General features: G+C 41.2%; 1 protein-coding gene across 6 annotated transcripts in view; it reads right to left on the reverse strand.

Moving 5' to 3' along the window:
* Window positions 1–1,687: 1,687 nt before the first annotated feature.
* The window catches only part of usp2a (ubiquitin specific peptidase 2a), a 42,062-nt gene continuing 28,322 nt past the window's right edge, over window positions 1,688–15,427 (reverse strand). For 4 of the 6 annotated variants that reach the window (XM_056374492.1, XM_056374490.1, XM_056374491.1 and 1 more), the window contains 11 exons: window positions 8,744–8,794; window positions 7,294–7,417; window positions 6,831–6,942; window positions 6,515–6,625; window positions 5,801–5,865; window positions 5,379–5,482; window positions 4,950–5,030; window positions 4,774–4,852; window positions 4,050–4,154; window positions 3,821–3,941; window positions 1,688–3,171 (listed from right to left, as the gene is read on the reverse strand). In XM_056374492.1, the coding sequence (XP_056230467.1) occupies window positions 3,087–3,171; window positions 3,821–3,941; window positions 4,050–4,154; window positions 4,774–4,852; window positions 4,950–5,030; window positions 5,379–5,482; window positions 5,801–5,865; window positions 6,515–6,625; window positions 6,831–6,942; window positions 7,294–7,417; window positions 8,744–8,794 (1,038 nt within the window). In that variant the 3' untranslated portion in view covers window positions 1,688–3,086. The remainder of the gene's footprint in view (window positions 3,172–3,820; window positions 3,942–4,049; window positions 4,155–4,773; window positions 4,853–4,949; window positions 5,031–5,378; window positions 5,483–5,800; window positions 5,866–6,514; window positions 6,626–6,830; window positions 6,943–7,293; window positions 7,418–8,743; window positions 8,795–15,427) is intronic. The other 2 variants (XM_056374493.1, XM_056374495.1) reach the window with 1 other exon arrangement.

Here is a 15,427-nt window from a genome sequence, read left to right on the forward strand (position 1 = left end):
TGAATCAGAATCAGTATGACTTTTATTGCCGAGTAAGTTTTTACATACAAGGAATTTGCTTTTGCTGTTTTGGTTCATAACAACAGACATGAAGATTTACTTTACTTAAAATTAGCTTTTCTGTCAAGGAAATTCCTGTTTTTCCTATAATAAGTTACAACTTACATAATTTTCCCAGTAAACTTCATTGGAAATATTATAATATACTAGACATTGCTGTGTGACTTTGCTGCTGACTTTGTGACTACTGCTGGTGTTGTACTACACTCACCCTGTAATTACCACTTGTGGCCACAGTGGCAGCTGTCGAGCACAAGTTACATAGACACACTTTAAAATATTCAGATTTTGTTTGGTCTTATTTGACGATAGAGAGACAGACACCTCACCCACAGTTAAAGTTGTAACTCACATCAGACTAAATGACTGCCCAGCTAAGGTCTGACTTATTTTAATATCTAACACTTGCATGTTGGGATCAGTGGGATCTATGGAAGACTGTTTCCGCCAGTGAAAGAAAAGAAATATCCCCACGGTAAATCAAATTTATGAGATAAAAAGTCATATTTTTCTACGCCAGAGCCTCTTCTCTCTCAAAATCCTTTCAAGGGTGCTCAGTACCATCCCATGTGAATTTGCAAGCAAATTAAGTATTTCATTAGTTGTAAAGCCACATTTAAAGTAGTCCTCTATGAACTTACAATCCATCTCAGTGTCAAATTGAATAGAAAAATAATCAAAGAGCTGCTGCAACTGTTGTGCTAAAGTATCCCATAATTTTGACTTTTTATCTTATAATTATGACTTTTGTATTTCATAATTATGACTTTTGTATCTCACAATTTCGAGATTCATAGGGATCAGTTCACAGTGAACAGCACAATAAGAATAAGAAGCAATGAGCTCATTGTTCCACATTTCAGGATTAAACAGTCTCCAGTTGTCATCATATCAGTGTGATGATATGAACATCAACTAATCCGCGTCGAGATGATGTATCACTGCGTGGATGACGGATCAGGTTCCACGTGTATTATCTTTAGGAAGATGTCTGACAGGATGGATGGATCCCTCCGTTGAGATGAGGGCGCGTGCAGAGCCTCAGCCTATAGGACTATTCCTGGCTGCTGGCATCAGCTCGCGCTCTGGGGCCCGCAGAGCTCGGACCACAGAAATAGGCCACGTACGGATAATGGAGCGGCAGGAAGTAGGCCAGGCCGCCGCACTTCCGTAGTGATTACTGAGAGGGGATTCATGAAAACAAAACGGTACCTGTCTCTGCGGTGTTAAACTGATAAGAGAGTCGTTTGAGCTGTCAGCACTTAAGATGAATTATATCACTCAAGTGTGAGTTTACTTCAGTTCCATAACGACACTTTTAACAGACGGACGGCACTTAATCAACTTCAGGCTCTGGTTATTTCATATAAGAAATTCCTCTTTGTGATTGGATACTACACCAATCATCTGGATCTGTTCACACCACACTCATGTATTGTTTTTACTGTTAAACTGTCATCATGATGAGTTTCCTGTCATTGCACATGTGCTGTTCCTCACCTGTCCACTAGTCGCCACTGTAGTTTCCCCCTTGAAGCTCCACAATCTGTAAGTGACCATGTCTGAGTCAAATCTTCATGTGCTGATAAAAGTTAAACCAAAAAAAGACAAAGACTCAAAGTAAAACCACTGTTTTGTTGACTTTTATTCATATATATATATATATAGATATATATATATTTATATACTCATGTGTTTGACTGCCACTGTTAAAAAGTGTGACTCATCACATTATCACCTGTAAGCATAAATAATAACTTTTTTTTCTCTCTTGAAACCTGGTAAATAAACCAACTGAAAACAGTTATGGGTCATTTTCAGCACCATTGAATAGTACATTCTCTATATTGCATCAGAATATAAAAATATACAGATATAGTGTTTGTTTTTTTTCTTCTTTAAAACATTCTTTCCGTGTTGTTCAATGGCATGAAACAAGAGAGGAAGAAAAGACCTCATACTGACGATGAGGATTGTTACCGTTATTATCGTCTATTTAGTTAATCCTTAGCAGATCCGCGCTGGACTGTCCATTCATCCATTCACAGCACTTTTAAAACATCAGTAGCAGCCACACGTGGGAGAAACAAAATTAAATAAAACACAAGTTAGAGGGTTTGTCCTCTGAAACATGTAACGCTCACAGTGCCACTGGCCTCCCCAGCCACTAAGAGAGAGAGAGAAGAGGTGAAGAGGACGCTAACAGAGACATGGGAGTGTTGCAGTGGAAGGGAGAGCCATGAAAACCAAGCAGGCCGCTGTCAGCTCTTCATAACCGGGACCAGTTCTGTTACAGTCACACTCTCAGTTTATTCATAGTCCAAAGTGGTGGTGATGATCATGATTCTCATGGTGCTGGGGTAATAACCGCCCACCCACCCACCCCCCACAAAAAAACAAAACAAAAAAAACAACAACATAAAAACAACATAAATTCAAAGCAGAAAAAAAGTCAAAAAAATGCAACAAGTCAGTTTTAATGGTTTGAGGCAAACGAGAAGATCAAGACGTGAAGAGAAAGAAGCGAAGGCGCAGTCAGGAGAGTTCAGTTTGCAGTGCATAGAGAGGGACTTCTGAGATGGAGACCGATTCACCGGCTGGTCGGTCAGACGGGATTATTGCCGTGTCAGCCTCGCACACTTACACACTCACACACACACACACACACACACACACACACACTCACACACACTCACACACACACAGTAAACACACACCTCCACCCAGAATGAGCAAGACACAAGAGTAAAGACAGAGAGAGAAAGAAAGCAGGGCTGGTTGATCAGGTTCCTGTGGTTTCCAGAGTGTTCCCCTCTCTAGCTCTCTCTGCGGAGAGACGCAGCCTCCAGGCTGGTAGAGGTGTGTACCTTCATACGTGAGTGTGTGAGTGTGTGTGTGTGTGTGTGATATATGTCCAAATACAAGTCCACAACAGGCCTGGCTCCACCATCACTCTCATTTTCCATCCATCCGTCCATCCATCAGTCAGAGTGGTGCTGCGGCCCGTCGTCGTCCTCCAGGAGGCTTCACATCCGCGAGGAGGAAGCCAGCTCGTAGAACAAGACGTAGGCGTCACTGCTGCGCACTTGGCTGGAGGACATTGGCGTTACTCTGGAGAGAGGAAGAGAGGGGAGACAGGTCAGAGAGTTACAGTGAAGACAGAGTCAGGTCATAATTTAACCCTGAGACAGGTCTTCAGGCGTCTATAGAGGGAAAATCCAAACTGCATATAAAAACCATGGACTACTTCTTCCCCTGATGGGAGTCACTGCGTGATGTATAGTTGTTATTTTCACAATAAAATCAGTTTGGATGACACTGGTACAACACAAGTGTATTCTGAAATCCAGACATATTAATTCTGTATATGTGCTATATACTAATCATCACTGTTTTAGCAAGTAGCAAACAAAAACTGAACACACAGAAACTGTGACTTCAGAGAGTGACTGCCAATCACACTTGTATATATTCATTTTTTGTTTGTTTTTTCTATATCTATCTGTTGGAGATGCATTGTGGGAGAGGAGTGCTGTACATAATATATGTAACATGAAAACAAGTTTTTTTTTGTTAACAATTCTAATGAAAAACTCTGCTTGTGTTTATGAATGTGCTGAAGGCAAGAAAGTGGAGATGAAATTCAAATTCAATCAGCATGAATCAAGTGTCACTTTTCAAAAATAGTCGTGCATCTTTTCATCATGATGAAAACCACATTAACAAACTCTGATGTCTTGATTGGACTGTTCAAACGTACCTGGAGTCATTGAAGGTGTACCATTCTCCCGAGTTGGGGTTGCGACAGTAAGCTGTGTAGTGACCGCCCATCGTGGTGCCTGAGTGGTTGGACACTGCGTACAGGTTGTACACTGCATTTACTGCAACAGAGCACAAACAAAAACAACATTTCACCCCACAGTTACTAGTGCTTTATACCAAAATGAGTCTCTGAAGTATGACACATTTAGAGTCTACAATCTACTTACTGCTGTTTTCGGAGGCAAACTCCCGCAGGTCGAGATCCTTCATGGGGAAGTTGACAAAGGTGGACAGTTTGCTGGTTCTTCGTGCCTCAGAGAAGCGTTTCAGGTCTGGACAGGAGGCGGAGTCAAGGACCAACGACACTGTACACCATGCAGCTTTCAATACATTAAATCAACATTTTGTACAGCTACATACAAGGTTTCTCACTGGGTGGAGGTCTCAAAATATCCCCACAGGTCACCGAAGCTTCAAAATCAGATATGAGTCAACAGCTGATTTGACAAAGAAATTAGAGCCAATTGGAAGCTCAGATAAACATTTGGTCATTTCGTGGATGTCAGTGCTCATTACAGCTGATTATACTGGACTGAGTGTTTCTCTTTTAATAATTGTTTTAACATTGTGAAAGCAGCAGGTCCAAGACGCCAACATACAGTCATTTTTATTCTACATGGACGTTAATGAGCTGATGTTTCTACAAACTGTTTGTAAACCACACAAAAATAGTTTTCCCTCTCACTGTTCATTTATACCAATAGGAAATAATACACACTATTAATGCTCTGGCAAGTCTCATAGTAATTCTTAAACTACAGTATCTGTATAATAATCCATAATCCAAAATCCACGCACCAGACACTAACATGCTCTCGCTGCTTCAGGCTCACTGCAGATGCATGAATGAACACGTCAGTATCAGACACCGATGTCCAGAGGAAAGGATACGCAGCACTAAGATCTTGGGAAACTTCTGTATTGTGAACTTCTTTGTGCATCTCCTCCGGGCTTTACACCTGTAGCAGGTCTGTGGAGAGGAAACATGGGAGACGGTTCAGTCACTGTTTACAAGGAGCTGGTTTCAATCCAGCAACCCCCCAGCTGGATCTCGCACTGATACCTACCGGCTTCTCGTCCCCATCCAGGACGTCCTCTTTGGTGAAGAGTCGCACACAGTCCATCAAGCTCACCTCACCGTGGCCCTTCTGGACACAAACATAGATGCAATGACATTAGCACGCACACAAGGGAACCACACAACACACACACACACACACACACACACACACACACACACACACACACACACACACACACAAAGCAAAGCACAAACAGAGACAAGGAGGAAACCGAGAAGCTCGTGTTATGAGCTGTGATGTGAACTAACAGAAAAAGTTCAGATCATCATGAGAAACAAACAGAAAGTCACATCTGTACCACTGACTGTGTTGATATTTGTGTCTGTTAGCCTTCTCAAACATGTTAAGTCTCTGTCGTCTATGTGTATGTGTGTGTGTGTGTGTGTGTGTGTGTGTGTGTGTGTGTTTCCTAACCTTGGCGATAGGTAGGGAGAGATCCCAGAAGGGGTCGAAGACAGTGGAGCAGAAGCCACAGTGGCTGCAGGTCAGAGAACTCTTCAGCTGTCCCACAAACAGGTCTGCAGGAGGAGGAGACATGAGGTCAGATAAAAACCACAGATCTCTGCATCGACTCACAGGCTGTGAAATATATCAAGAAAATCTATCTGTTGGATGGAGTTCTGTTTTTCTTGTGTTTTTTTATTTGAATGTTATTTATTTTCTAGATCGGTGGAGCTTTTTGTTAAAAAAATGTAATTATATACAAAAATATAAATAATGTTTTTAAATGTTTTAAAACAAAATGATCTTTAAATACATTAGAAATGTTTTTTTACAAGAGTCTGGTCTGGGTGTCTGTGTCAGAGCAGGGAGAGAAAGAAGTGCTTCCTACTCACCCACGACCTTACTGTCTTCTCTCTCCAGGTATTTACTCCACATCTTCTTCCCTTTCTCTTCATCCCTGAACATGGAGCAGAGATGAAACTGTTTAGTTTTAATTATTAAATACAGAGTGACTGAGAGGAAGACGGAGGAATAAACACTGATGAAAACACTCAGTTGTCCTGACACAGTGAATGGACTGACAGTGTGATGGATTATGGGCCTGACCTACTTTATTCTAAACATGTAGGAGACAGAATGTGAGAGTAGTGGCTTATAAAGACACTTTCCAAAAACAGTGTCAAACCTGAAACAGATTTTCAACCTGGAAAAACATTTTTTTTCTCCATTGTTTTGGATATTCAGGCAGAATGAACCTGTTTTGAGGGCAATGCTGAAATGTGCAGAGATTAACTCTGACCCTTAAACAAGCTGCTGTTAGATAACTGTCAATTATATCCAAGAAGAATTGGAGCATCAAGCTGATCTGGGCCCAGCGACACAACAGCTCAACAAAGGAGGTGAAACTGTCGCACACAGACTTAAATTAAAGCTTAATGATGAAGAATCCTAACGATGTGGCTCTGTTTACATTCTCTATACCATTGCAACATATTTCATAATTAAAACAACAATATTCCTGGTGTGGCACAAACAAATTTCCCTGTTTAGGTCTCCTCATCCTGGCCGCTGTTCATCAGACAGAGTTTGTGAGGGAGATTACTTACGGCAAGTGGTCAAAGTCCTCCACAGTGCCTCTCGGCCTGACGGTGACCCTGTTGACCTCATTGTGCAGCCCGTCCAGGAGGAAACGCAGGAACTCCTGAGCGTCCTGTTGGCTGCAGGACACACACACACACACACACACACACACACACACACACACACACACACACACACACACACAGCCAGTCAGAACTGAAAATATCAGCCACTACAACTGTATTCTGACTTAATGTGATCTTGCAGTCACTTCTCAGGCAAAAACTAAATTCAGAAAAAGGTCTGGCAGCAAAACGTAGTGAAGAAAGTAATAAAACTTACTTGTATCCCACAAATCTGGGAGCATATCTCTGGATCTGAGTTTTGAATTCAGACGGGCTGACTGCTTCACTGCTGGACGACGTCCACATGGTCTGTATCAGCTTGGCAAATTCTATCAACACAAACACTCAGGTTACTCACACGCTGAGATATAAAACGCACTTGGCTAATTCTCCAACTGTAACTAAGCGTTCAGGTTTGTCGGTGAACTGAAGGTGCATCCTCACTTTCCTATCTCATGTCAGATTCTCATACAGAACCAAACACTTAAAAAGACCTTGAAAAAAAACATAGTCACTTTCAGAACTACATAATAAGAACTACTTTGTCTATTTTGCTGACACGTGTTATGAGAGATGTAAGTTGAATCGGGAGATGGAGAGGGAATGAGCGTGTTGGTCGTGAGCAGCTGTGAGGAGTTTTTAGTCTGGACTCTAGGGGGCCTGAGTGACACGTCTCTCACCTTCCATGAGGGCTGTGTTGGTGCGGCTGTTGTTGTTAAGGTCTCTGCGGTGCGAGTTGTGCAGACAGTAGTCTCGCAGGCTGTGTGTGTTGCTGAGACACTGCAGGATACTGTTCATGAAACACTGCAAGGAAAAAACAACAACATCACAAACACTTTAACTCCCGTACAGATGAAATAACATCCAGTTCAATCCTTCCTCATTCATCAATGACTCTCATTTACACTCAGAATAACTGCTGTTTTTGTAGGGTTATATTTTATCTGTCCTTCATATGTGTTTGCAACATACATAGTGAAATATCTGTCTGTTTCTGTGCATTACTTACATTGTTATATTCTTACAGTCTACTTGAAAATATACAATGATTAGCACAGGCTCACTGTAGCTGAATCTAGCAAATTAAAGGAATAGTTCAACATCAAAAGACACACTTATATTTGCTTTCTTGCCAAGAGTTAGAAGAGATTGACACCACACTCATGTCTGTACACTAAATATGTAGCTACAGTACATGGAGCAGGTTAGCTTAGCTTAGCATAACGAGTGGAAGCAGGGGGAAACAGCTAGCCTGGCTCACTAATGAACACTTTGATGTTGTTTCTTTACTCTGGGCAAAAATGGAAGAGTAAAAATGACAAGTTAAGCAAGTTTATTGAGGGAGGGTGACTCAGCTGGTTGCCTGGCAACCTCACAGTGATGACAAGTCTCCTGGGAAACCAGTGTGACAGTCTAAGAAATAGTCTTGCACATAAGCTCGTGCACATAAACCCACAATATTTTCATTTTTACACTTGTTCTAAACAAACGAGATGTTTCCTCTTATTCCAGTCTTTATGCTAAGCTAAGCTAATTGGCTTCTGGCTCAGACCTCATACTAAATATACAGACATAAGAGTGGTATCAATCTTATTTAACTCTTGACAGGAAGTGAATAAGTGCGATTCCCTAAACTGCTATTGGTCTGTTTCAGTACAGTATTCAGGTGTGGAGATTCCCACATACATCCAGACTTTTTCTCAGACTACGTTTCCTACAGATCTGCAGTCATGTATCAGCTTTAAAACTTAAAAATACTCCTGACAACAATCAGCCTACAGATTATACAACAGTCAGTCTCACATATTCACGATTACCCGTGTATAAGTACTGGGTTTGAAGAAATATTGCACACACACATACACATGTGTTGTCAAAGACACTGCAGTGTCTGTGTATACACTGCTCCCATCACGTGTCCTCACGAGACACGTGCAGTTTGGTAAGATCAAACCAGTCAGAGAGAGAGAACGAGTCCTCGCCAGTCCACAGTTCAGAGCTCTATGATTAGATTACACTACACACACACTGACAGCCTGGAGCCTGGCAGAGACTCCGCCAGGTACCAACAAACTGCTGTCGCTCTAACACACTTGTGATTCTGTGTAATGTGTTGCTGCTGTTACTTACAGTGTTTCCTAGGTTCTTTAGTCCCACCAGGCCTTGGGCACTCTTTGAATTCTGAAAGACAAAGGACACAACATTTAGATGAAACTAATCCAACTTATGATTTTCTCACATGACACCTAAATTCATTTATTTAAATTCACCCTGGAATAAAGAGATCTTGTCGTACCACAGTCTCCCAACCATCATTTGGAGTGAATATATATATAATATAATATTCAGAGCTTGGTTTTTATTCTCTGACCAATAAGACGTGAAAGATAAATATAAATTCAATGGCCATTTCACATTCCATGTGTATGAATGTTATTATAACTTGAATGTTTGCTTGAGTTCATCAGTAAGGGATGACTACAGTAGATTTTAACTGAACTCAGACTGTATCCAAATAGAATTAAAATGATGATGATTTTGAAGCTTTCTTTTTCTCTTTCCCTTTGCTTATTCTGTTGTAGTTAATATATATAATTAATTATATATTATATATTATATTGTGATTATTTTGATGGATATTGGGATTGCAATATGAGTTCATGTAATTTTTTACATTTCACCTTGACTGAAAGCAAAAGAACATGTTCCCTCACATCTGGAGAATATGATTTGCAGGCTGGGGGCGTCTCTGTAGCAGCATAAACGTTTCATTTATGGTCTGTTGTGACACATTTTACCTTTATCAAAAAATTGCAGCTCCTGCGATTTTTGATTTCGTTAATATTTCGATTAATTGTTCAACCCTAATGGGAACTAATTCTATTCAGCTGTGACGGTATTTGTAGTTTTGTTACCCCTTTAAATCAAAATATTTGAAGCACATAAGTAACGTGATGTATTGATGATCACCAGAGGGGAAGACTTCATTAAAAAGACTCTTTAAAATATTTGAGAAAACAGGTTTTCCTTCATATAGATACAGTAAACTCTCACATAGTGACACCATGAGCGGATGAAAGTTGTTACACCTCGTCAGCTAACACAGACTAACTCATCACTGTGTTTTTCCTTGTGTTCATTTTCCACTGAATTACCCAGGACTGTCTTGTACATCGCCACCAGCTGTTTTCTATGTGTTTCAGGGTGTGTGCCTTAATGATTTTTACCCCAGGACACTGAATGTGTGTGTGTTGTGTTTCTGTCGAGGAATGACAGACAGACAGGAGGTTTTTTCCTGGTGAGCAGCATCTTTAGAGAGGAACTTGTTTTTGTTATCTCGCAGTCAGTTCCTCTCTTGGTAATCACTCCCAGATGGCAGAGATCTGATCAACAACAGCAGCAGATAACATGGAATCACGGTACCTTCAGGATTATCTACACTGTCGCTCTTACTGTTGCAAATTCTCTCTGTGTGCGAGAAACGTACAACATTTTAGCTCGGCGAAACACAACAGATGGCAAAAGAATATTATCACGCTTTTCCAAATCTTAAAATGGCAGAAAATGCTTTGCAGAACTTATGTCATCACTTGCCGCGGTTAACTTCCATTACATAAGTTGAGTGGTTATATAATTGCGTAGCTACAGGAAGAAGAAACAAAGGAGACGTGGGTGGATAAGGAATGCACTTGTGCCCTCAAATAAGAAGCAGAGGCAGCAGAGACAATTACGCTTAAGAAAACACAAGCTATGCCAAATTTACTTTTCACATCATTCCATCAACTAGAACCACTGAACCACAATCAACCCCTGTCAAAGGAAGTGTCATCTTTTTAATATTTTTGCTAATGGTGCAATAATAATCAACATTCTCACCGTCTGATCCTCTGTAAAGCACATGAGGAACAGTAACTGTGAAATAATACATTTACTTTAAAGAGGAAACCAAGAAAATAAAATAAAACGTGGTAACTAGTGGCAGAGAAACTAACAGCCTGGTAACTCGAGCTTGTGTTTTCTAGGAAGAGAGCAACTCTGCAGGGCCAGCAGCTTAACACCAGTTACCTGATCTCACTGGCAGAGGAAATCTATCTTACCCACATGCTTCCTGTTGCCCTCACCTGTGGCGAAGCTAGAGCACATTCACAGAGTGTACGAGGTATCAGGACCACCATGAAAAAGACTCCAGGGTGAGACCGCACGAAAGCTACGATCATTTAACTGTTCAATGGTGAGGACGATGGTTTTCAGAAAGAGTCTTTAAAGAAAAGGGACATGAAACCATTTATAATAAGACATTCAAACAGAGAATCCACAGGTATGTGACCGCACAGTGACCCAAAGTCTTCATATTCCAGTTCTAGCCTTTCTGAGCACAATCAAAAACAAAGTCAGACAATGCAAATATCATCTACAGTACATGATTACAGAGGCAGCTCATACGTACTGAGCTCTGTAATCCCCACACCCTGGATGTGACCTGACAAGCACCACAGTTCAAAAACACAGTGTAGATTCTTTTGTATACACGAGTGACCACAGCCTGTACATCTGATGACCTCACTGACCCGAGGGAGTTGTCCTCTGTGTCCTCCTAACCCTTCACATCGGTTCAACCGAAGCAGAATGTGTTCCAAGAAGCTGGAGTTGCACTAACACAGTTCTACACTGATAAAAAATGAGCTTTTCATTACTGATTAATGTGTCAGTTGTTATTTGCTGATCAACCTAAAGAGCTATGACGTATCAAAAAAAGGGAAAATGCTGTCACAATTTTCCAGAGCACAACCAGATTTTTTCAGATTGCTTGTCTGAACGACAAAAAGTCCAAAACTCAAAGTAATCCAATTACAGTGATATAGAACAGAGAGCAGCCACATTTCACACTCGGCCACTTACAAACAGCAAATAAATGGCCATGTTATTTCACTTAAAGCTGCATTAATGTTTCTTTTGTGATGTGTTTTAGGCCCTAGCAGGTCCTGAGTCTCTTCCCCTGCTAAATGCTTCACTATGTTCACCAGCTGATTGCTAACTTTCGTTTGGTGCTGGTTTCTAGGAAAACACTAAATTTGCCTCCTGAAAACCAAAGTAAGCACCTGACGAGGCGCCAAAAGGTGTATTTTAATTGTGCAGCTTTAAACGTTTAGCTGACGCTTCAGTTGCACTGCAGGTTTAGAGACAGAACAGTGGACTTGACAGCACAATTCAAAGTGAGCAGTCCTGTCCTGAGCTCTGCTGCTGGCCTTCTGGAGGTTTGCATGATGGGAAGCATGTTCGTCTGTTCATCAGTAACGTGAGCCTGCAGCTTATCTAGTTATGAGCACTGATACAGGAAGGGCTTTTTACTATTATATAAATAACCTCTGCCATCTGTCTCTAATTCACCAGAAAGACAGAGTCAGTACAGCAAAAAAAAAAAAAATCTACAGTTTAATTATCTATAGCTTATCTAAATCCTCTGTTCTGTAAATTCCCCTGCAGTGCAGGAAACGCTTTATTAGCCATGGCCACGTTACGTAAACATGCAGACACTTTACAGCTTCACTATCTCAGCGACGACTCTGTTATGACAGGATGCAGCAGAAATCCTCTCTGGTCACCTCGAATTTTCTTTCATAACACACAAACACACACACACACACACACACACACACACACACACACACACACACACACACACACACACACACACACACACACACAGTCTTTGCCCCAACTGCTGGAATGTATATGTGTGACTTTGCTGCACTCTGCTGAGTAATGCCACAGCTGCTCCCAAAAATAGCAGCTTTGCTTTTAATAACGCCTGCTTGTCCACTCGCAATTGGCCGATCCTTCGGCCGGCCCGGCAGACGTCACCACGGTGGAACAACATCCCGGCTCTGTCTCCGTAGCAACGCTATTCTTATATTTTTGCGGAATGGAAAGGCAGAGGACATGGTGACATCACGGTGACGGGGCTCGGCGTGGAGAGAATGTGTGTGTGTATGTGTGACTCAGTGTGTGTGTGACAGGGTTGAGTGAGAGGAGCTGGCTGCGAATGACTTGGAGCAGATGTGACTTTCAGACCGAAGCTGAAAACAGACGATATTTTGTTCTGATATTCTCCCATTTCATCCAACATAAACAAAAAGCTTTATTCAGTGTTTCAATATTTTACTCTTCTTTAAAAGACTGTTCTTTAAGGGACACTACAGCTCTCCACTGAAAGCCACTAATGACATTATTTTTGGTGAGTTAGCAGCTCCTTATGGCAGGGTGAAGCAGCTTTTATTGCAGCTGTTGAGGAAAATCCTCCACACAACAGCAGAGGAATTTCTCCGGTCAGTTTTATGACACAAATCTGTGAGAAATAACAACATGGTTTCATCTCCCAAAATAGCAATCTACTGTGTATAAATGCACCAATTTCTCTGTCATTTAACCATACCTCTTCTATTCAGTTGACAGACACTTTGTAAAATCCAAGTCTTAGTTTTTAAAGTAGTGTGTCAAACAGGATCCTGTAATGTATATGTGTGTGTGATGATCCATGAATCTCTGGCTCAAGCTATGATCCCAGCCTGTAGCATGACTGTAACAACAGCGTGCTCTGTTATGGAAATTGTGCTGGGACTCGTCCACGTGAGCAGTTTAAACCAGCACACAGCGTGCAAGTAAGAAGTTTAACATTAAAATAAAGCTGCTAGATGTTCAGTTAAGAATTTGTTTTGCAATCATGTGCTGATTTTAAGGGGAAAAAAAGTTTCATTGATGGTAGCTTAACATGTTTAAGGGAAACGCCTGACATTACTCTTGATATATCAATGGAATTAGTGCTGAAGCAACAGACATACTGAATTCATTAAGACAAAAGGTAAAAGGAGGTTTTGAGTTTGTGAAACTATTTTAGTCTCATCTGATCAAAAAACACCCACAAAGCTCCTCAGTTTTTATTCTCCAAAAATTTATTTTAATTCTTGCGTATTCAGACATGAATATTTAATGTTAAAGTTTTCAGGAGCTTTAAACAAAACACTAAAAGTTTCAAAAGTTCTTCCATAAACTGATTCTGTAACACTGAAAAAAAAACTAACTGAACTTGAACTTTTGACAGCAAAAGCTGCGACAATCAAATCACCTCAGTGTTAAGTACCACCATAATGTTATTTTAACTAAGCATGACCATTCACACACCACCACCAATACTCTTAAGCTTTTCCGTGTAGCTGAGAACTTAGACCCCATGACTGCAGTATCACATGCTCCTGGGACACATTCCCACCTTTTTTCTCACCTGTCAGAACCCGACCACTTTCCCACTGTCTACATTACCAAACCAAATACCTACAGGATCACTTCTGCACCACTGGATACCTCACATGTATCAGTGAGGGATGAAACTGCAACCTCTAATCCAAACATCGAACTTGTAAGATTTTTGTTTGACTGTTGTAACCATGGTGATTCTGTTAGCCCGGACATATTGACTCAAGGTAACCAAAGGCAGAACAGAGCAGGGAGGCACTGGTTGATTAAAAGGACTCATTTCATAATTTAACCGTATAACATGGTGTAATAATTAACTACCTCACTACTTTACATAACACAGTCATAAATCATCATCAGAAAATCACTAGATGCAAGAAAAGGACTTTTTTAGAGGAAGAGATGAAAGGACGGGAGAAATACAGAGAGGAGAAACCAACAGTCACATGAGGGAACATACATTCACTGTTTCCACTTGTCCCATGTGAGCAGACGGATACATACTGTACACAAAAGAGGCAGCCCAGGGGGATCACTTTGTATAAATGCTCCATTCATAAATGTCAGAGGAAGCTCAGGCAGCTAGTGAGCTACTTTTGAAACTCTACTCCTTCGAGGCTAAAAAGCATTGCGCACAGAGAGGCCATGTTAAAAAGCATTCCAGCGGAGAGGTTGAACTGCTTCCCTTAAAGCCGGGAATTAGACACAGAGGAAATGTCTCTTTGGCTTGTGCCCAGCTTGGTGGAAGTAAAATCTGTCCGTCCACTGTGTTCAGTTAATTCAAAGATGTAGGACTCCTGGCCTGAGGGATGGAGGGGTGCTGCTGCTAGAGCAGAGGAAATGGGTCAACGCAAGGTGAGAAGAAATAATCCCTGACTCTGACTCTGCTTTCTGGGTCGACTTAAGAGGAAAAACAGAGGATAACAAAAAACTAGAATAAGAGAAACAAAGATTTAAATTCTGCAATTTCTCTCCTTGGACAAATCTTCATCTCACCACTCGATGAACTTTGGTCCACAGCGAGGAGATTAAACTGTCTAACACGCACTCTGTGTTTATGTCAAGCATAATCTAAGGAATCCGGTGTAACAAATGCCAGACATGCTTTCATTTACTGTCGCACATCAGCTGATATCGATCAACGGCGACAAGAAGGACAAGCGCAACTAACTGAAAGGTGTTCAAGACGACATTCAGAGGAAATAACTGTGGGAATAATGAACTGATGGTTAAAGGCAACACCGATCGAGGCTGAATCCTTTTCTAAAAAACTACACCGGCTGGTGAAATTAAATGTACAGTGAATTTTGAGATGAGATGGCTGCTTCGGCCACGAGACAAGAACACGTCTTCTTCCTGTTTGAGCTGAAGTGAACATTAGACCTGACCTTTCAAAGACAGAATACCTCCAACAACCTGCAGCACTGCACACACCTGTTGCTGCAGCTTAGTAATCTAAACCTTGTAGAGATGATGTGAGAAAATAACAAGCTTATAGTACAGATGATACAGCCTAATGAAATCCCAGAGGGAAGCTGATGGCAAACTACTAATGAGCGCACA

The sequence above is a fragment of the Seriola aureovittata genome, chromosome 4, assembly GCF_021018895.1.
Source record: "Seriola aureovittata isolate HTS-2021-v1 ecotype China chromosome 4, ASM2101889v1, whole genome shotgun sequence".
In the NCBI taxonomy this organism is placed as follows: Eukaryota; Metazoa; Chordata; class Actinopteri; order Carangiformes; family Carangidae; genus Seriola; species Seriola aureovittata.